Below are 23,142 nucleotides of genomic sequence, written 5' to 3' on the forward strand. Positions count from 1 at the left end.
CCCCCCCCCCGTGCTCATGGCCCTCCTTTGCCTTTGTTTGTTATGTTGGACACTGATATGATAAATCCAAATGTCACTGACCAATCCATTATGAACGCCGATGCTGCAGATCAAGACGAGAGAGAGAGCGTAACAGAGGAAAGGGATGAGTAGAAAGCAGAAAGAGAGAGGAAAATGGAGAATGAGTGAGAGGGCTTGAAAGAGGGATTGTGCAGGAGTTGCACTGTTTGCCTGAGTGGATCAGTCCTGAAACAGAGCTAACCGCTGCGCTCCAGCCTGAAGACCTGCCAACTCACACTCGCAGAGGACAGGGAAAGGCAACACGATCGCCTGTGTGTGTGTGTGTGTGTGGTTTGCAGTTCTTGTTTGTGTGTGCTGTTGTCTCCTGGCCTGCCACAGGTGTCTGCTCTGTGTACACGGCAGATAAAGGAGAAAGGGCGAGTGTGGAGAGTGATAAATTGCGCTTGTTACGGTGTGATTTGTCACTCTTTTTCCCACAGTCTGACTGCGTCCTCTCCTGTCTTTCCACCTTTGATGGTGGACAATAAAGTGCCACTGCAGATTTTCTCTTTCTCATTCACTCATCTGAAAAAGGATGTGAAATCATAATCGCAGTGTGACTAGCTGTGTGTGCGCACATATTTGTGCGTGCTGTGCACAAAGGTTTTCTCACAGAAATTGTGATTCATGACTGAGTTAACACTTGACATTTGTTTTAGTTTTTTTGGTCTGCCTTTGTTCCTTTAAAAATACTTAATGCCTTTTGCACAATCGCTTGAATATGCCTCTTCTATGATAATATAATATAATATAATATCTTCATTAAAATTAATTTTGTGTGCATAAAGTGGGCAAAAATGTCAGGTTGATTTAACTGTTATGATATTACATAGTATCCTTTTAATAGAATTTGTGAATTATTTTAATTACTTTGATATTTTTGTGGGCATAAAGTCAATAATGTCAGGTTGATTTAACTGTTCTGAAATTGTGAAGAAAAAATTCTTTATTACAAGAATTAAATTCCTGAAAAGAAAACATTACTGTGTAGTTTGACATAATTGCTTGTTATTATTTCTTTAAAATTATTTAATTTTTACTAAGCCATGCTTTCCCAAATTAGGGTTTGTAGTTGATGAGAAGTATAATAATTTAACAATGTCAAATTAAATAATTTTGAAATAAAAGCAAATCTAAATAAAGCACTAAAAAGATTCAATATTTGTTGGCCTACATGCCATTTGACCATTAACTGAAATCAAAGAACCATGAACATGCAAATGTGTTTTTATATTATTAAAACAAAAAAATATTTAAAGGTGTCCTATTATGCTCTTTTACAAAGTCTTGATCTTGTTATGAGGGTGTACTCGAACATGCTCTCATACTAGTTTGTTCGAAAAACACATTATATTTTACATTATTACAAAACCTCTCTCCCCAGTCTGGCATGAACGGCTCGAATAGTTCCTGTATCAAATGAAGGCCTGCCTTCTGAAATACGAAATGTGCTGTGATTGGTTAGCTGGGCCAGTGTGTGTTGTGATTGTCAGCACTCGGCGCCTGGTCGGGAAATGTCACGCCTCTTACCATAGCCGCCTGCTAGCTTCAGTGTAAATATTGCGTCAATATCAAATCAATTTGTGCACGATTTAAACCTGGATGATTGTAACCACTCTAAGTTCTTCTGCCTTGGGAAAGCTAGCGTGTCTCCAACATAGTGATAACACTCGTTGCCTTCTCTAGTGCAGCTCAACCAGGTCTCATCCCATTCGTCGATATTTGTGATATCACAAATCCCGGAAAATATGCGTTGTAGTCCAAACGAGACGTTCGTTGTTGTTTTTGAAAAGTGATTTCTGTTAAATAAAATATCTCCTTTTGAAGTGGACTTTGAGCTTTGTATCTTTGCAGATCTTTTTTTTGCTCAAACAGCAACATTACAGAATAACTAAAAAAGTTGAAAAAGTGAAAAAGCATAATAGGATCCCTTTAAAAAAATAGGCTAATCCTTGAATTTAAAATTTTTAGGAATCCCTGTATTAAAGGTCCCATATTGTACACCTTTCTGGAGTTTTATTTGAGGTTTTGATAGAACAAACACAATAATCTTATTTCAAACAGAAAACAAGATTATTTTGTTTACCCCATTGGCAGATTATTTTGCTTGTTTCAGGCAAAAACTCACTTAATTTTGACATGTTTTTTCTGAAAACCAGACAATAATTTGTCCTTCTTGATTTAAGAATTTTTAGATATTCTGGCTGGAAACAAGACAAAAAAAACATTTTTTTTTTTGCAGTGCAGGATTTACAAACTGGAAAGAAAGATTGCGGAGAATGCTTTTATCAGCAATACTAGCTAGTTATTACAAACCTGTGTTATTTTAGTATTGTGGTAGCAGTTTACAATAATATTCTGTTTGTTAATATTAATTAACTGCATAGTAAACATGAACTAAGAATGAAAATACTTCTAAAACCTTCATTAATCTTAGTTAATTTCAACATTTACTAATACATTATTAAACTCAAACGTCGTATTTGTTCATATTGTTTAAAGGACCTGAGCTAACATGAACTAACAGTTGTATTTTTTAGGGATGCACGATATATCGGCCACCATATCGGTATCGGCCGATAAATGCTCATTTTTTCTGTTATCGGTATCGGCCTGATAAGAAAATTTGGCTGATATCTTAAAGCCGATAAATAATGCATTATTTCCTTCAGAGACACTTCAGATGCGCGCTGTTCGTTTGCAGCCTTTTGTGCAATTGTACGTTGTAATATTGTGTTTATTTGATGTATATCTGATTTATCTCATATAGAATGCGTTTGGTTAAGTTAAAAGAGCGCTTCAGTTTACCGGTGATCATCTTTAGCTCAGCACACGCAGTTCAAACAGCAGTGCACAACATTAATAACTATGATTGGGAATGTTGTGTATATAACATTCTAATGAGAACATTATTATAATAAAACGTTGTGCATTCTTTGGGTTTAGTTGCTGTGTTTCAGCGCGTTGTTATGGGAAGATCGCATCCACAACCGGATCACACATTCTGACTATAGCATGCAATAACTGCGTCATTTTGTACATATATAAGTTGTAATATTATGTTTATGTTGTATTAATATTAATCTCAGGATGCATTTCCTTGAGTTAAATAAGCTGCCAGCAAAACGCTTCAGTTTACCATGTTCATTCAGCTCTTCAGCTTCAGCACGCGCAGCTCAACGGCTGCTATTTAAAACAGTGGTATTAATTTGTTACTTTTTCAAAATCATTGATATATTATTAATAACAACAACCACTTGTATTTTTCTCTTATTATTTTCATCAACAATATGGTTTAGTAATTAAAATAATTTAATTATTGTACGTGCAGAGGCTATTCCGTTTTATTGATCTATGGCGCATTCATTTTGATTCTTTACACGTGTAATGATGTCCAGTGACTTGTTTGCATTATTTATGCATTATTTTATATATTTGTAAGACTTTTTTATGACTAAATTTGGTAATGGGAGAGTAAAATTATTTTTAAAACGTACACCGTTCAAACTAGGCTGCTTAGTGTTTGGGATGTGGCTTTTAATGATGAGACCTTTTTTGTAATCAGGCTCTCAAAAAATATATAACAATTTGGACATAGATTTATCGGCCAACATATCGGTTATCGGCTTTCAAAAATAAAGAATAATCGGTTATCGGTATCGGCCAAAATTTTCATATCGGTGCATCCCTATGACTAGATAAACACGGTGAGTTTGTCTTTACTATACACGTTAGATGTGATCCACCTCATAGTAACAATCCTGTCAAATCGTCCATCCTTTGAGTGAGAGTGTAACGTTACAGATCGGCCGATCTGGTTTCGTGGTTAAAGTGAACCTTTTCGACATGTTTCTGTGTTGTCTTTGCTCAGCAAACATGGACGCAATGTTGTCTGGAGGTTTGGCAAAAGGAGAGTGGGACGCTGGGTGGTGCTCAGGGTGGTGACTGAAGGCGGTGACTGTGCAGTTCTGACGTCAACTTTTTACGGAAGTCACAACGGTTCGTGAAAAATAGCTAGAACTTTATGCAGGCTGTGTGCATTTGACTGTGGACTGAAACTTATATGGTAGTTAAATAGCCCCTAGACCTCAGTAATCATGAAAAATGCCAGGAAATTTCAGTTTTGACAATATGGGACCTTGATACGGGATACAAATAAATGTACCTGTTTGAGGACATTTTATGCAGCTATAAGAAACAGCACTTGTTCATAATTATTAGTGAATGAGAGCCATTACATCTGGAGTGTGTGTGTATGTGTGTGTGTGTTTTACATCCACAGCAGCGCTGGATGGTATCATAGACACAGAAAGAAGAATTGATTAAATTAGTCACTGTTAGGGATGTAACGATTAACCGCGAGCCGGTTGAAAATTTATTCAAATATGTAACGATTCAAATCGGTTGAGATGCTAAACAAATCGCAATTAAATTAGGGGTAGTTTATATGAATGCATGTCTGAGGGGAACTTACTGTCTTTAGAAAAGTTTAGATGGTATTTCTTCTTTTCATCTTGCCTCTGTACAATGCATCTTAAAGTTCATAAGTGCAGCGCTGCTTTGTTTACAGCAGAAACCAAGGAAACGCTTTAAGCACCACCTGCTGGCAGAGAGTGAATCTGCGTCTCGTTCAGCTCGTCTGCTTTTTCTGTTTCTTGCAGATATTTTTATGTATAGTTTCACAAAACTGAAGTCAAACCATTCTGTTTTTGCTTCAGATTTCGAAATTATACAATCTAATTTAGATTACAAACTGCTCATGTTGCATATATGCAGCATCTTTGTTTGGATCATGATTAAAATGGTTGCCTCTAATTTTAAAAGGAAAGAACACAGACAAAGCCTTAATTTGTTTATATGATGAGATTTATTTTATTTGTGTTACTTATTTATTTGATTTGGGGCTTGTTTTAAATTTTCAATTTAGTTTTGTTATTTACATTAATGTCTGAGGGGAACTTACTGTCTTTAGAAAAGTTTAGATGGTATTTCTTCTTTTCATCTTGCCTCTGTACAATGCATCTTAAAGTTCATAAGTGCAGCGCTGCTTTGTTTACAGCAGAAACCAAGGAAACGCTTTAAGCACCACCTGCTGGCAGAGAGTGAATCTGCGTCTCGTTCAGCTCGTCTGCTTTTTCTGTTTCTTGCAGATATTTTTATGTATAGTTTCACAAAACTGAAGTCAAACCATTCTGTTTTTGCTTCAGATTTCGAAATTATACAATCTAATTTAGATTACAAACTGCTCATGTTGCATATATGCAGCATCTTTGTTTGGATCATGATTAAAATGGTTGCCTCTAATTTTAAAAGGAAAGAACACAGACAAAGCCTTAATTTGTTTATATGATGAGATTTATTTTATTTGTGTTACTTATTTATTTGATTTGGGGCTTGTTTTAAATTTTCAATTTAGTTTTGTTATTTACATTATATTTAAATGTTGTTATTTAGCAGATGCTTTTATCCAAAGCGACTTACAAATGAGGACAATAGAAGCAATCAAAACCAACAAAAGAGCAATAATATACAAGTGCTATATTAGTATATTATTATAGTGTTATATTTCAATTCCACAAGGAAACATGCAGCATTTTGTCCAAGCAATAATAAAAGGACGCATTTATTTATAATTTGTCTTAAATCTAATTTTGTTAAAAAAAAATCATGAATCGAATCGTGAGTTGAGTGAATCGTTAAATCCCTAGTCACTGTAGACATGACATGGAGAGCCCCGATGACACAGTTCCACTCCGGCACAGCAGTTCTTTTGACTGTTGGCTGCACACGAGTGCGGCTGGCATGGGGTGGTAAAATGTCCAGAATATATCAGCTGGCCTTGCTCCCAATCACAGACCCAGCATGTGCTTGATGGGTTGACCATGTATCTGAATCCCTTTCTCTGCTTGTTGTGTCATCACCACGGTCAGCCAAACGAAGAGAAACATACTGAAGCTTGATGTTATATGTATTGAAGATTCATAATATATTCACAATGACTTTACTGGCAATATCAAATTAACCTACATCTTGAATATCTTGATTATTTTATAGTTTTAGTGCTTTTTATTTTGGTCAGTAAGCTTGGACGGTGTCATTGGTCTAATTTCACAGTCTGTCTAGATAAGTTTTTGTACAGTATGTAAATGTTGTTGCTTATTACTGTCTAATATTTAATCCTTATATTGGTGCACATAACTGAAGTTAAATTATTGAATGTATTGAAATGATTAAATACAGATTTTGTATTCATTTAGTGCTAAAAATGTGGAAAATGTGGCATTTTTGAATTAATTTTACTTTCTAAACATATTCCTAAATTATGTTTTTACATGCAAAATCTACTTGGCTTACAATGTTTATTTTGATTGAAAAACAAATCCTTTAAGATGTTAAAGAGCAAATACATAAATAGCGAGGTATATTTCAAGATATTGAATATTGTTTTTCGCTAAATCGTGAATATCTACTGCATATAGACTGTCAGTATATTGTATCCATTTATACATAGCCTATTCATTAATTTAAAAGCCACATCAAAGCTGACCTCCTTTCAGACCATGGCTTTTAGAGTTGAAGATTTGTTAGAGCATCTCAAAGCTTCACATTTCTCTCTTTTCAATGTGGTATATATTTAAGCTACAAGCTTCTGGTTTTCATGTATCTCTACCTTGTATTTCAATGCTCCATTTCTGAGTTTTCATTTATGTTTTCTTTTGTGCGCCTGTCTCGTTTTTGTACAACTCGTGTCAGAGTTTACTTTGTGCAGATATTGAAAATCCAGAGCACAAACAGATGTGAAAGAAAGCGTCTTTGGTGACAAACATAGTCCAGAAACAGAGGGTGTTGCCGTCTGTTAAAATAAGTGCTTCTGGGTTTATGCTACAGCTGTTTATTTGTTCTCATACCCATCACCCCCTCCTTTTTAAATAATAATAAAAAAATAAAATAAGATTAATCATAAAAATAGCATTTTATTGTTCTGAATTTGCATTAATTATTTTTATACGTTTCTTAACATAATGCATTGTCTCCTCAAGTATCAGTGACTGTAACATCCTTCAGTAATTGATATACTCATACGCAACTGTTACAAAAGGCTGAAAGCAAGGGTACCAAGGGTATCAACATTTTTGAACAGGATCATTTATGTAAATTGAATTATTTTGTCTTGTGGAATATAAATGCTTGACATCTTACAGATCCTGTGAGGGGAATGTATGAGCAACTGGGAACTGAATACAATGGATGTGGTTCACTTTATTTAGTTGGAATTTCATCAATCAGCAACGGTTTCACTCCATAAAGTAACACACTTTTCCCACTGTGTGTATGTGTGTGTGTGTCCTTCAGGTCGCCCCCTCCCTCCCACGCCTTCATCCAGTCTGCTCCCCCCAGCCCCTCCTCCCCCTTCCGCCCCCCTGCACCAGGCCGCCATCTCCATCAGGGAGTGTCAGATGCCCCTTTTGGACAGCGGCTCATCCCATGCCATACTGGACCCCCCTCCCGACGACGAGTTCTCCCCCAACTCCTACCTGTTCCGTGCACAGCCCCCCACCACCGGTAAGAGCATCTCACTGCACTGCCGCATTCTCCATCATAACCAGCACCCTACTGTCATCGCTCTCAGCCCCTCCCTCCACCAACACTCAACCGTCCTGTACATGAATGCTGTCCCGTTGCCATAACCCAGATTTTAGGAATAAGTTGTGATTAAATCAAATTAGGGGGATTATTAGACTGTGTTGTAAAGGAAACATAAAATTATGTTCATAATGCATTTAACTTCCATTATGGGATGAATTGATAATTTAAACAAAACTTTAAGGGGAGCATAATGTAAGGCTGAAAAGGGATTGTATTGGATCATGAAAAGTAAACAATTATTTTATTGCTTGATATTAATTTTGGTTACATAAAAGCAGTCATTTTAGAGGTTGAGAAATTTATTATTTATCATTTTGAAATATTATGAAAATATTATTAAATGTTGTTCTTTCAAAATAAAGCTATGGATATTTATTTAAAAAGCATTATAGGTTCAATTTTGGTTGTCTTGAAGAATCTGGGCTGTCCACATAGAGGTTGGGTTTGATGAGTCAATCAATCAGGTTGCTTCAGAATTCAAAGTGAATTATGGTATTATTTTTTTTGCATAATCATGCAACAAGCAATTTCATGTTATTTTTGGTCACTCTTAGAAAAAAAATTTAATTAGACAAATTACATGCATTGATTATTTTAGTTGCTGGAAAATATCATCCAGTATTTATTTACATTTGGGTTAATTCATTTATTGAAAGTCAAGTGTATTGAATGTATTCTCTAAATGTTATACATTTCTGTATTCGTTAGGGGTGTAACGATTCACTCGTTTTCTCGAAGCATCAATTACAAACCCTGACGATGCATATGCATCGATCTTGAAACATGGATTTTTGAGCCAGTAATCAAATATTTTTAAATATTTAAAAATTAATGGTGACCATGAACAGGGTTGTTTCTGCCCTCACATCTCTCCTTCACGCGCTCTGCTATTTACTGTCACAGGATTGTGCTCGTGCTGTCACTGATAAATTGTTTTGAGCAGCCAATGTGTGATCTCTCCTTAGTACTCATGGCCAGTACTTCTGAAGTAAAGTATTTTTACTTTTCTGTAGTTTTTCAGTGGCTCTCAGTCATACTATTGACATTACCTGAGCAGTTGAAGGCTGCACATTTAGTGCATGGACAGAGCAAAAACAATGTCAGCGTCTAAAAGCAACAGCCTGGAAATAAGAGTGCAAGGTTGATCTCTCAATCACATACATGAAAGTTGCATTCGTTACTATAGCAAAGAGATAACGGGCACGTTTTCTTTCAAAATCATCATTCGCCGATAGGAAGGAAAAATTAAATACTGTAGCATTTTATTTTATGTAAATAACATAAAGAAACTCACATCATGCAAAGGTGTGACATAAAATGACAGCCTGCATATTAACACTATAGATAATAGAAATAATACTTTTAAAGCATTTTTTCTTTCTTTTTCTTTCTTTTTCTTTTCTTTTTCTATTTTTCTATTTCTATCTTGGCTTTCATAAATTTCTACATATGCCATATGTCATGCTACAGCATAATTAACATCTTTTTTTTGTCCTAACTCTCTTACTCCATAATGACTGCTGTGTAATTTGCACCCTGATTAAGCATTTAAAGAATTTAGGGGAAGCATTTAAATTATCCTCGGAATGCACTTAAAGAATGCAGAATCGAATTGTGAATCATCTCGAATCGAAAACCTATGAATCGTGAATCGAAACGATTCACTGTCTACCCAAAGATTCACAGCCCTAGTTTTTATAAATTGGAAGCCATGTGGCAATGCAACACAGTACCATAATTATTTATTATACAAAAATAAACAGCAATATTCTTGGAATTACTGTACACAAAATTATTATCATGACCAAGGCTGGATTTAATTCTTATTTTTTGTATTTTAGAAATACACTTTGTGAATTACTTCTAAATGTTTCTTTCATTTTAAAGAAACGTTTATACTTCCTGCAGCCAATAATTAATTGCATAAACACATTGCGCTCAGCAGGGACGTGCACAGACACTTTGAGGGGCAGGGGCTCAAGTGGAAAAAAGGGCACTTCTCATTTTATTATTTTTTTTTTCTTAAAAAAAACTTTAAATATATTAGGGGTGTGTGATATTGACAAGTATATCAATTTTCTCTGGGATTTTATCGATAACGATAATTAGATTATATTTTGCTGAGTGTGTTATTGTGTTGATATCTTGAGGTGTCCATGGACAGCTGATTCCTAAAGTTTTTGATATTCTGCATATTCTGTGTGGTAATCAGTTTACAGCAGTGATAGAAATTAATCTTTTCCAATAAGTTTAAATAGATTTTTTTTTTACCTTTTATGGGCAGTTTTACCTTAATAAAGCCCTTTTATTCAAAAAGTGTGCATCATCTTTTCAGTCAAATTCTTAAATTGAATCAGTCAATTAGAATAATAAGTCATTTGTGACCCTGGACCACAAAACCAGTCTTTAAGTCGCTGCTGTATATTTGTAGCAATAGCCAAAAATACATTGTATGGGTCAAAATTATAGATTTTTCTTTTATGCCAAAAATCATTAGGACATGAAGTAAAGATCATGTAAACTCACATCATGCAAAGGTGTGACATAAAATGACAGCCTGCATATTAACACTATAGATAATAGAAATAATACTTTTAAAGCATTTTTTCTTTCTTTTTCTTTCTTTTTCTTTTCTTTTTCTATTTTTCTATTTCTATCTTGGCTTTCATAAATTTCTACATATGCCATATGTCATGCTACAGCATAATTAACATCTTTTTTTTGTCCTAACTCTCTTACTCCATAATGACTGCTGTGTAATTTGCACCCTGATTAAGCATTTAAAGAATTTAGGGGAAGCATTTAAATTATCCTCGGAATGCACTTAAAGAATGCAGAATCGAATTGTGAATCATCTCGAATCGAAAACCTATGAATCGTGAATCGAAACGATTCACTGTCTACCCAAAGATTCACAGCCCTAGTTTTTATAAATTGGAAGCCATGTGGCAATGCAACACAGTACCATAATTATTTATTATACAAAAATAAACAGCAATATTCTTGGAATTACTGTACACAAAATTATTATCATGACCAAGGCTGGATTTAATTCTTATTTTTTGTATTTTAGAAATACACTTTGTGAATTACTTCTAAATGTTTCTTTCATTTTAAAGAAACGTTTATACTTCCTGCAGCCAATAATTAATTGCATAAACACATTGCGCTCAGCAGGGACGTGCACAGACACTTTGAGGGGCAGGGGCTCAAGTGGAAAAAAGGGCACTTCTCATTTTATTATTTTTTTTTTCTTAAAAAAAACTTTAAATATATTAGGGGTGTGTGATATTGACAAGTATATCAATTTTCTCTGGGATTTTATCGATAACGATAATTAGATTATATTTTGCTGAGTGTGTTATTGTGTTGATATCTTGAGGTGTCCATGGACAGCTGATTCCTAAAGTTTTTGATATTCTGCATATTCTGTGTGGTAATCAGTTTACAGCAGTGATAGAAATTAATCTTTTCCAATAAGTTTAAATAGATTTTTTTTTTACCTTTTATGGGCAGTTTTACCTTAATAAAGCCCTTTTATTCAAAAAGTGTGCATCATCTTTTCAGTCAAATTCTTAAATTGAATCAGTCAATTAGAATAATAAGTCATTTGTGACCCTGGACCACAAAACCAGTCTTTAAGTCGCTGCTGTATATTTGTAGCAATAGCCAAAAATACATTGTATGGGTCAAAATTATAGATTTTTCTTTTATGCCAAAAATCATTAGGACATGAAGTAAAGATCATGTTCCATGAAGATATTTTGTAAATTACCTACTGTAAATATATCAAAATTAAATTTTTGATTAGTAATATGCATGGTTAAGAACTTATTTTGGACAACTTTAAAGGCGATTTTCTCAATATTTTGATTTTTTTTGCACCCTCAGATTCCAGATATTCAAATAGTTGTATCTCGGCCAAATATTGTCCTATCCTAACAAAATATACATCAATGAAAAGCTTATTTATTCAGCTTTCAAATGGTGTATAAATCTCAATTTCTCAAAAATTGACCCTTATGACTGGTTTTGTGGTCCAGAGTCACATTTGGGCTGTTACCAAACAAATGAAATCAGTATTGACAAAATTAATCTTTGCAATGTAGAGAAAACACAGAAGCAGCATTAGAAGTGACATTTAGATGCATTTACACTCTGTTTAATGCAGGACATTAATGTATTTAACCTGCAGTTACAAATGCATTAATACGGTTTTGATATTTTAAACATAAAACGTTGAAAACTGATATCTGAAATTATAAAAAAAAAAAATGTATATACTCTTTAAATGTGAAATTAAAACTGCCAGTAGGTGGCAGCAAGTCACTGTTAATAAGTGAGTCATTGTGACGGAACCGAATCATTTAAACGGCTGATACATTCAGGAACAAACAGCATCATGTTGCTCAGAGATGTAAATCGGAATTATATTTGTTGTCAAAATAGAGCAAAAACTGTCAATATTGTGTCTAAAACGTAAGTGTCTTAATATTACATTCTTGTTTATTGAACTGCTGTATGAAATCAATATCACATTTGTAATCATGCTGCTTTTTGGTGAGAAAAAAAAAACGTCAGACTTCGTGTGATACTGATTAACTATATGAAATTATATAAATATATAAATTTCTGCTCCCATATCTTGAAATTTGTGATCATTCTAAATGCATTTTAATAAACTGAATCATGCAGTGAAAGAACGTGCACTGGTCTAACCTACTAGACTTCCTATTGCCTTAGCTAAACTTTAGCTAACTTGCATGGTAGCTAGGTAGCAAGACAAATTAACTTTATTTCCCTTTTGTTTTTTGCATAATTAGCTGTAAATTCAAGGCACAGGTTGCTTAGTCTGTTGTTCATCGCCACTCACCTCCACAGCAAGACAAACGCAACTGGAAAGGGAGGGAGGGCTTCACTTCTGCGGCTCTCTGTTTATATATGACTGTGATGTGCCGATCAATGTGTGCTACACTGTTGGGCTGCTGAGGGTGAAAAGCATTGGAACTCGACTCTCTCAACATTTCCCGACCCGACCTAATATTTAGATTTTTTTATTTGTTTGACAGGGAAAGCTGTGTGCAAACAGAAACATACACATATATTCATATAAAAAAAAAACTCCCCAGAAAAAAGGGCACTTTCTCTCGAGGAAGAAAAACGGCAGGTGCTCAAGCCCCCTTTGATGTCTATGTGTGCACGTGCCTGGCGTTCAGCACAAACATGTTTATCCTTCTTGCAAGCGCTGTCTGGGTTGTATCTTTTATAACCTTGCATAGTTTTTGCTTTTTTTTGTTGTTGTAAGGATGAGGGCATGTCATGTAACCTGTCTGTGTTTGCATTTGCATGCAGCATTGTTTTCCCCCGCTGAAACATTTTTGGATCACAACCCTTTCTTTAGCTGAATAAGTTTGATATTTAGTTTGAAGGTGCTCTGTTATAAAAAGCATGATCATTTAGGTGGGTGGTGAGTTTGTGTGCAGTTAACAGTCTGAGACGACTCTAGCCTGACACCCTCGGCCCACCACAGCGGTTTTGTGCGCTTCCCCCCGTCTATCTCTCTGACACTCTCTCTCTTTCTCTCCTTACGCTTTTATTGACAATCCTCTTGTTCTCCATAACCTCTTAAACTAAATGTAATGGTACTTCTATTGTTAAACTTAGATGAAAGAGATACTGATTACACTGATAACCTTTTTATCTTTATTACCTAAATACTCCCTGCTTTATTAATATGCTATTATTATTATTATTATTACTATCCATTATTATTATGTTATCATTATTATTATTATTATTATTATTATTATTATTATGTTTTTGTCACTAGCCTTGTGTGGAACAGCACAAAAATGCCCTTGAATTTGTGAAATATGTTTCTTAAATTAAATGCAAAAGCTTTTACTTTGCACCATTTTAAAATGCTTAAAAAATATATTGATACCCATTTTCATCATAGTTATTATGTGAATATAAAATCACACTTTGCTTATTTTATTAAGTGTAAATTGGATTAGTAAATTCATTATTTCATTTGCGTGTGTGTGCATGTAAACAGATCATGTTTGACAAGACTAATTTCTCAATCTATCGGCTGTAAAGTTTTTTTCCCCCAATACATTTCTACCATAATTATATTTTTCTTATTTGCCTGTGCATTCAGATTAATTCATTTAGACATAATACGCTATAATTCACAAATTAAAGACACTAAGAATATATTTAGCATTGTAGTATTCTGAAGCGTTGTCTCTTGTTAAACCTGGTTGGCAGAGTTTTATATTTTATATTCTTAAATGACATAGGTCATTACATAAAAGTTTTTCATTAATTTGTGTGTGTGTGTTTTGTAGCTTGTGAGTTTTGATTATAGATTCTTTTTGCTCAGTTTTAGCAGTAATTATGAATTTTACATTGAAACATTTTATTTGTGCTTAATCAAATGTACTCTAATCTGTTGAAATTTTTTCAGTAGATGCTTCACTGGCACGGCCAGAGCAACTGGATTTTTAGAATAATGCTTTATAATTATATTCAAATCATTGTTACAACTGGGTAATTAATCAGAGAGTTTGAGATTGTAATTATTTACCACATTTATTTCTACACAATAATTTATTACCAGTATATTTTATTAGATCCAGATTGAAAAAAAAGAGAAAAAAATCTGTGCTTTCTCTTGTTCATACATGACGAAACTTGATGCAGGATCATGGGAAAGATATACCGTGCCTTGTACCACCTTTCAGTTAAAATATGTTAACATCAAGCTCTGACACCTTTTTAAGTTAAGAGTGTTAATTAACTAGGAGTCTTTCAACACTCTTTGAAAACATGCAGAATGAGATAAACCTTTGATATTTGCACCAGCCGTGTTTTTATCAGTCAGCATAGCAGAAATGACGGATCATACCGCATGCTCCTTCGTGAAATGGGTCAGAATTTAATAGAAGAAGTGGATTTGTAGGCCTATCTTTGTTCAAGAAAGGCGTGATTATATACCACAGATGTTTGCCTTTTATATTCAGTAATCCTTTCATAATGAAGGTTCATTACATGACACCAGGCAGTCATATTACTCCTCTGTGCATGTGAAACACTTGCAGATAATTAATATAGGGGTGATCATGCAGAACTGTTATTCCTTTGAAAATTTCCTTCTCGGTCAGCTCTAAGCATGCTTGAATTATCACGGTTCGCCATCAGTATCAACAGCAGCATCACTGTGCAGACTATTCATTCTTAATTCTCATAATTTAGCAGATATGATATCTGATAATTATTATTATTATTATTTTATTGTTTTAGATGATGTCTGCTGAAAAATCAATCTCTACTCTTGAATGTTAGGCAACTATATAGACATTTCTGCAAATACAATAGCTGTTAACTAATATGTAATTATTAATATTTACTAGAATAATGACTGCACATTAAAACAACTTTTTTTATATGCAAGTTAAATGTGTGATTATTTAAAAATATATAAATATAATCATTTTAATCATACATATACAGTATGTGACCCTGGACCACAAAACCAGTCATAAGGGTCAATTTTTTTAAATTGAGATTTATACATCATCTGAATGAATTATAATTATACAAAAGCTGAGTAAATAAGCTTTTCGTTGATGTATGGTTTGTTATGATAGGACAATATTTGGCTGAGATACAACTATTTGAAAATCTGGAATCTGAGGATGCAAAAAAAAAAAAATCTAAATATTGAAAAGAAATCGCCTTTAAAGTTGTCCAAATTAAGTCCTTAGCAATTCATAATACTAATCAAAAATTAAGTTTTGGTATATTTACGGTAGGAAATTTACAAAATATCTTCATGGAACACATATTTTATAATTTGCTTGAATGTAAGCATAACAATTACTAATTATGTCTATGTCTATGACTAATAATGACTATTATATTAATGAAAATTATGTCTAACACTTTAAAATAAGATCAGCTACTTTCTTTATTTAAAAATCTTTATGTGCAATAATGATTGTAATTTTTATACTGAAAATCACTTGTTGAAAATGACTGGTAAGAAAGAAAGAAAGAAAGAAAGAAAGAAAGAAAGAAAGAAAGAAAGAAAAAGAATAAATAAGCCATTAAATTCTCTAATACTGATATAATAATTCGTATTATTATTATTAATAATAATAAATAATAATGGTCTATGCTGATATGTTGTATAAGCACAGTTACGAGACATACAAGCTGTTCAACATACATCACAGGTCTGAGGTGGCAGCAATGCTCACTGCGCCTCGTTCCTCCCACCCCTGAAGCGAGAGTAATTGGTATGCACTGATGTTCTTCTCCTACGCGTGCATGTGTGTGTGATTATTCTGCAGTGAGACGGGTCGGGCTCGAGCCTCTCGGTCTCAGAGGTGTCATCCACGCGGCCGAGGTGTGCTCGGGAACCAGAGCTTAACGTGCGTCTGGGAGACCTGTCTTATTAGTTCACTCGCTGCTTTTTCCATCCCTCTCTCCCTCAGCCATTCCCTCAATCGCCCTCCACCCTTCCCGTCAGAGTTTCTGTGGCGCTCTCCATCCCTCCTTCCTCTGTCATCCTCTCCCTGTCGAGTCATCCTGTTCACCTAGTTTTCAGCCCTCTGTGCGGCTCGACGCTCGCTGCTCCTGGAAAGAGCTTTGCTCTTAGCGTGCTAATGCCGCAGATACATTATTCATATCTAGTTTCTGTGTGGTTCTTTTCGCTATTTCTGGAGTGTCTTGACTGTGGGAAAAAAAATGGTAATAAGGAAATTGGTGGAAGTTTGTGTTATGACTTGAGCTCTATGTTTTCAGATGTGAGGCGAATAAAATGGTTTAATTTGTGTCAGTCAAGCATCAGAATAAATGATATATTAGGGAACCTAAACATTAGCAGTATAATGAATGTAATTGTTATTTGTGAATTGTTTGGGTGGCATTTGTAATCAGAGTAGGATGTAATTACTCCTTTATTAGTGAAGGCAAGTGTCTGAGACTGACCCAACTATGTGTATTTTTCACTCACTTTCATAATATGTGACCCCGGACCACAAAACCAGTCGTAAGGGTCAATTTTTTTAAATTGAGGCTGAGATACTATTTGAAAATCTGGAATCTGAGGGTGCAAAAAAGAAAATCAAAGTGAAGTTCTTAGCAATGCATATTAATAATGAAAAATTAAGTTTTTATATATTTACGGTACAAAATATCTTCACGGAACATGATCTTTACTTAATATTTGAATGATTTTTGGCATAAAAGAAAAATCTATAATTTTGAGCCATACAATGTATTGTTGGCTATTGCTACAAATATACCCATAAGACTTATGACTTGTTTTGTGGTCCAGGGTCACATATTGCATATTTTACTAATGATTAAAAATAATGACAGTTCCCTCATCAGCCATTGGTCAGGCTGACAGATAGTCACACCCCAAACTCACACCATTGGCTGAGATGAAGTGGTTAGGCTTGTTTGGATAGAGATAATGAATGCTTACACTTTTCAGGGAAATTAAATGGACAGTTTACCCCAAAATAAAGAAGGTATTTTGAAGAATGTTGGTAACCAAACAATTTTGGTGACCATTGAATTACTTGTATGGGCATTGTAACATTGTGTTGGGACACTGTATTATAATTCATTGTACTGAGGCTTTTCTCAAAATATCTTCTTTCATGTTCCACACAGGAAAGAAAGTCACACAGATTTGGAACGACATGACCAAAATTGTAATGTTCACGTAAACTATCCTATAAATCTGCAAAATATATATTATTTTTTACCTACTTTTTAAACTTAGGAGAACATTTTTAAATATGACACACTTCAGCTTTAAATCCTAGAAGTAAGATGAAGAAGAAGGAAAGGCCAGCTGGTGTCCAGCACTGAGCTATTTTTGTCCATTCTGGATCCTCAAATCTTCAATAGCACAGGAGGGAGACGTCAGCTGATCTCACTGTATCTCTCTGCATGCAGATCTGACTTTTGCTCAGAATAATTTGCACTTCATATGTCAAGACAGTGTATGTAGGAAATAGTGATGGGTGGTATGACTGTATGTCAGCTGGTGTTTTGCAACTGTGTTGTGGTTCTCACAGTCCTAGAAAAATCGGGTAACTTTAAAAGAGTGATTTTTGCAAAAATAATAGATATTTTATAATCAATGTCATTTTTTTAAATTATGGTAATTTTAAATGATTTCTTGAAATACTCTTAGTGAGTCTGTTCTGTGAAAAAGAAAACAGGGAACCTTATCTAGTCATCACAAACAATTATGGGAAAAATACATGGAAATTAATTGGTCAGAAAATGTGGGAACCCGGCCACAGTAGATGAATCAGTGGGAATGACGTTACACTTAACATGTGAAAGCTTGAGAAGTTGCTATCAAAGGGTGTTGATAAGCATAACGTCAGTATAGCTGTTATCGCTTGTCAAACTGATGTACGTCATGCGTGTATGTGTTTGTGTGTTGTCTATATTAATAAGCCCATGAGGCTTATCCAGTCACAACTTGTCACCATAACTTGCAGTTCTATATGGCAGACTGGTCATTCAAAATAATTGTAGTTTTTGATTTGTGCCCCTTGAGTTCCAAATATTAAAATAAAAATATTCAAATGAGATGAATGAACAGAAGCATTACCACATGGTTTGGGTCGGTTCGATTTTTCTATTTATTGTTTTTGACATTTTGACATCTTATGCTCACCAAGGCTGCATTTATTTAATTTAAAATACAGTTATAACTGTAATATTGTCAACTACTATTATAATTTACATTTACAATAACTGTTTTCTATTTGAATGTGTATTTTAATAATTTAAAATGTAGTTTATTCCTGTGATGGCAAATGGCAAAGACTACAGACTACTACTTGCAGACTACACTACCATTGAAACCATTCAAAAGTTTGAGGTTGGTAATATTTTTCCTCTCTTATGCTGCATTTATTTGACCAAAATACAGTAAACCAGTAATATTATGAAATATTAATTTATTATAATATTATGTAATATTATTTAAAATAACTTTTTCCTTGTGATTATATTTTAGTTCAGTCTTCAGTGTCCTTCAGTGCTGAGGAAACATGCCTTATTATTATCAACACTGAAACCATTGTGTGTCTTAATACTTTTTTTTATTCTATGATGAATAGAAAGTTCAAAAGAACAGAATTAATTTGAGATAGAAATCTTTTGTAACTTTTGTAACATAGCACAAACGAGTGGTAGTGTGTAAGAAATTTTTGGTTGAATTTCCAGAAAAATAAATTACTCATGTCATGACATACTGTAAAATTTCGGTAGTACCACCTACCCCAGGAGGGCGTTGTTTTTTGCTCAGCTCTGAAGGCAGTGTGTGCCGTAACTTCATAGTCTGCTGAGTTCCAAATGCATTGCAGTTGCACATTTTTATATGTTTTTTAATTAGTTTCAGATATTTTTGTATATTAGCTCTGCGTTCACATGTTTTGTGTTCATGCCTTCGAATGACAGTGTGAACATGTTGTTGACAAGGTTCCCATACTCCCACTCAGTGAAGCTCTGAAATATTATTGGTTGTCATATACTGTCTAGCCAGATCTGTCGAGCGAGGGAAAGAAAAAAAAAAAACGGCGGTTGGTGCGTGAAGAATTAGTCTGAGGATGGATGAAAGACAGAAGGTGGTTGGCCACCAATCATGACACCTCATTGCTCTCTCCTTCTCTTTCTCTTTCCCTCTCTTTCTGTGAACACTCAACTCTATAGCATGGAGCTCAATTACCCCCGCTCTGTCTCCAGGCTCCTCCTGCCACATTTAGATTGTGTCTTTTATCATTCCAAATTGACATTTATGCTTTTACTCCTATTGTTTTTCCACAGTTCCCACCGCTCATGTTGGGCAATTTATTTTAATCCCTGTCATGGCATGGCCTATAGCCTAGCAAAGCTTGGCTGCAGTAATTTCACCATTGCCATGCGCTGGAAACAAGAAGCCGCCACGCAGAGCTGTTGTCCCACGTCTCTTCCTCCATTCCTCCGCCTGTCTCACCAGCACCAGCTCATTTCTTCTGGCCCGTTCACTCTCTCTCGCATCTGTCTTTCTCTTTCTGTTCATTTTTTATGCTCTTTTTACCATTTATTTAGCCTAAGTTAAAGCTGGTGTAATTTTTTCAACTTACTGTACAGAGTCAACTATAAATAAAATACAAAAAATAATATAAAATATAAATTAATTATAATAAATAAATAGAAGTGGTAATAACAAAATCAACATCAAAATAGTAATAATAATAAAACATAAATTGAAAATGAATAATAAATAAACTGTCTGTCTGACCAATAGCAGACCCGAAACCATTTTGACAGTGGTCAAATCTGATCATTACTATATAATCTGCAGATTATGTAGATATTTATTTTGTTCCTGGTTCTGTAAAAATAAATGAAACTAGCTAGATATAATGTGTGTGTGTGTGTGTGTGTGTGTGTGTGTGTTTGGAGGCGAGGCAAGAGACACATATTATTCCGCTTGATTTCCGAATACTCGCGGCTTCATCTGTCGCTTGTGTAGCTAGACAGAGCAAGCCAATCTTCATGGCAGTTTCTCATTGATATGTGTTGAATGTAAATGTGTCTTTTTATTTTTTTTAAAGAAGGACAGGCTGGCAGGAAGAGCAGGAAGTTTCGATTTAGGCAAAAAGGCCTTTTCTGAACCAATATAGTGTCTCTTTCCCTGTGTTGCTTGTCGACTATGTTGTCTGCCTCCGCCGCTCGCTCACTGAATCAAAACTCAATTATTCATAAACACTGCTAAATGGTGAAGAACGGAAAGCTGAGGGTGAAAGAAACACAGCCTTGTGAAAAGAGAAAGTTATGGAGGCTGGTGGGAAAGTAATGAATGTCAGTAACGGAGGACAGAATAGCTTCACAGCTGTTTCGTGTCCCAATAAATCGAGCATTATGAAGCCTGTGTTGTAAGCGGAAGTTTTGAGAGGGAACGAGCTGCAAGAGAGCAGAATCTGTGACCTTGTGCCATGAAAGAGTTTCTTTCCCTGCACAAAATGAAGCTTTTTTAGTTCGCTTTACAGAACTCAATCATGAACAACACCAGGGTGAAATTTTGTTATTGTCTCCGTTGCAAGGGAAGAAGACCCACCTTGGCTGCTTTTGTCTTAGTTCTTTGAGATTAGGATATTGAATGCCCTTCTGTTGTGGATTGTACAATTTATTCATTATTTGATTTTTTTACCTTCTAGGGTAGACTGATATATTGAGTCTAAAAATAATTGGCACATGGCTACTGGCAAAAATCTAAAATATATTTTATTTTTTATTTTTATATAAACCATGTTTTTCTATGTACTTGAGGGTTTTACTGTATAACAGCAATTTAATAAAAGAAAGCACAAACACAATACACACCTTTTGACTATGTTTTTATATTTAAAAGACATAAACATGGTAAATTATATGAATCTCAAACATGAGTATGGTGTACCTTTCATATTGATATATAATATACACAATGCTAATTAAAGTAACATTTAAAAAGTTGTTTTATTTCTATCCATTTTGTCTCTCTCCCTTTCTTGTGCATCATTCATATATGTCATATGACGATAAAATAATACAAATTGTTAGTGTCAATAGTGATAAAGCATAGCTATTTTTAATTTCATTTATGTAATTACAAAACATCTTCAATGTTTAAATCATTATTGTGAACATTGTAATGAAATCCAGAATTATTTTATATATTGAGTGAGAAAATTTCATTTATATGATTAATATAATTTAATCGGCCTATTTCCTCCTCTTAGCTTTTGTTATTTGCAAAATCCACTATTGGTTGACCTCTAGTCATATGTTCAATATGTTCAATTAAGTTGGCGTATCATCTGTCGGAGGAATGTTCCATAGAGCAGATTCATAGCTGCACACCCTGGCAATCAATATCTCTTTCCACAGGCGTCTTAAACGACCCCCTGTCTTCTACCTCCTGCTTGGGAAAGATGTGCACATTACAGTGAGAGATTTTGTATTTAGGCTCTTTCACGTAACTCTGTGCTAATAACAGTAGTCGCCTGTAATCTCTGCATTACTGTACTGACTTTAGCTCAGTTCTCTGGCTGTGAGCTCCACTTCCAGGAAAATGGAAGCACAGGAGCATCCCATTGTCCCTCCGTGATTCCAGCGCTTCAAACTGAGACCCCTGGCGTGCCGTTCTCACATGTGAACGAGAAGAGAATCCCAGAAGCGCCATCCTTTATTTTCCCATTGAAGGCCACTGTCACAGCAGCCCATTCAGACAGTGCTTCTTCTGCGCCTGTCGCATAAATTTCAGCCGACTACGCCAGGTCCCCTTGAAAAAAACAAAGAATGACGCCTCGGTCGTGGCAGCGCTTTAAACCCTTAAAAGCACAAGTTCCTCCCTTCCTTTGTTCCAGTATGTGGAAAGTGGCCGGGCTGGTTTTGATGGGCATGTCATTGGGCGATAATCCAGTGTTTTGAGCACCATTGTTGGAGCCGAAGAGTTCCTCCAGAGTTCCTCTGGCGCTGTAAGCTGAGAGAGCAGGGCTTTGTGCCCGGCCGGGTTTTGTCGCGCTCCGTTTTTAGAGCGCTCTGACACGCTGCATGTAGAGAGATTACACAGCCCTGGCCCTCAGACCGTAGCCGATCTCCCGTTGGTCTAAAATCCTCTTTCATCTCGGAACCTCTTCTTAAGGGACACAAAGGCACTTTTGAATCCCTTGCTTTCCCCTCTTTTCACAGGCTCCTGGAAGAATTTGCTTCCGTTTGACCTCATGTGCCGATGCTGGGAGGTGCGGCGGAGGGTGTGAAACAGGCATTATCATATTCACTGTGTTGTTTGCAACCGTTACGTTGAAGAAAAACAAATAAAAGGTGGAATATATGACAGAAATAGACCCAGGCCTTTGTGGTAGTTCATGTGGATAATTGAATTTTTACTTTAGACGCTCAAAAATGTAGACACATCTGTTAAACCTCTAGACATGCTTGAAAACAATATTTGTTCATAGACTGTCAGGTGGGGCAAATATCTTCATTTATTATGTGCTGTAAAAGATAGTACCTACCTATGTATCTCAATTGTTAACTTGCTGAGATGATTGCACAATAAAACATTACATGTTGTCATTAAATGTTTATAAAATGAACACTTTTGCATATCTAAATAATAAAAAACTGGACTAGGCTATTTCTCTTATTATTGCAAGTTTTTTGTATATTATATTATATTATGTTATGTTATATTATTTAGAATTCATATTATATATTAGTATATAATAGAATTATGAATTTACATATAATATAATAATGATACTATATTATATTCTATTTAGAATTCTGTTATATATTAGAATATATGATATATGATATATATATATATATATATATATATATATATATATATATATATAT

At 34.8% G+C, this 23,142-nt stretch overlaps 1 protein-coding gene across 1 annotated transcript in view; it reads left to right on the forward strand.

Moving 5' to 3' along the window:
• tenm2b (teneurin transmembrane protein 2b) overlaps nt 1-23,142 on the forward strand; it is a 302,210-nt gene that overhangs the window by 186,687 nt on the left and 92,381 nt on the right. The window contains exon 5 of the mRNA XM_016278713.1: nt 7,414-7,623. Within this exon, the coding sequence (XP_016134199.1) occupies nt 7,414-7,623 (210 nt within the window). The remainder of the gene's footprint in view (nt 1-7,413; nt 7,624-23,142) is intronic.

This window comes from Sinocyclocheilus grahami, unplaced genomic scaffold (assembly GCF_001515645.1).
Source record: "Sinocyclocheilus grahami isolate Dianchi unplaced genomic scaffold, SAMN03320097.WGS_v1.1 scaffold124.1, whole genome shotgun sequence".
In the NCBI taxonomy this organism is placed as follows: domain Eukaryota; kingdom Metazoa; phylum Chordata; class Actinopteri; order Cypriniformes; family Cyprinidae; genus Sinocyclocheilus; species Sinocyclocheilus grahami.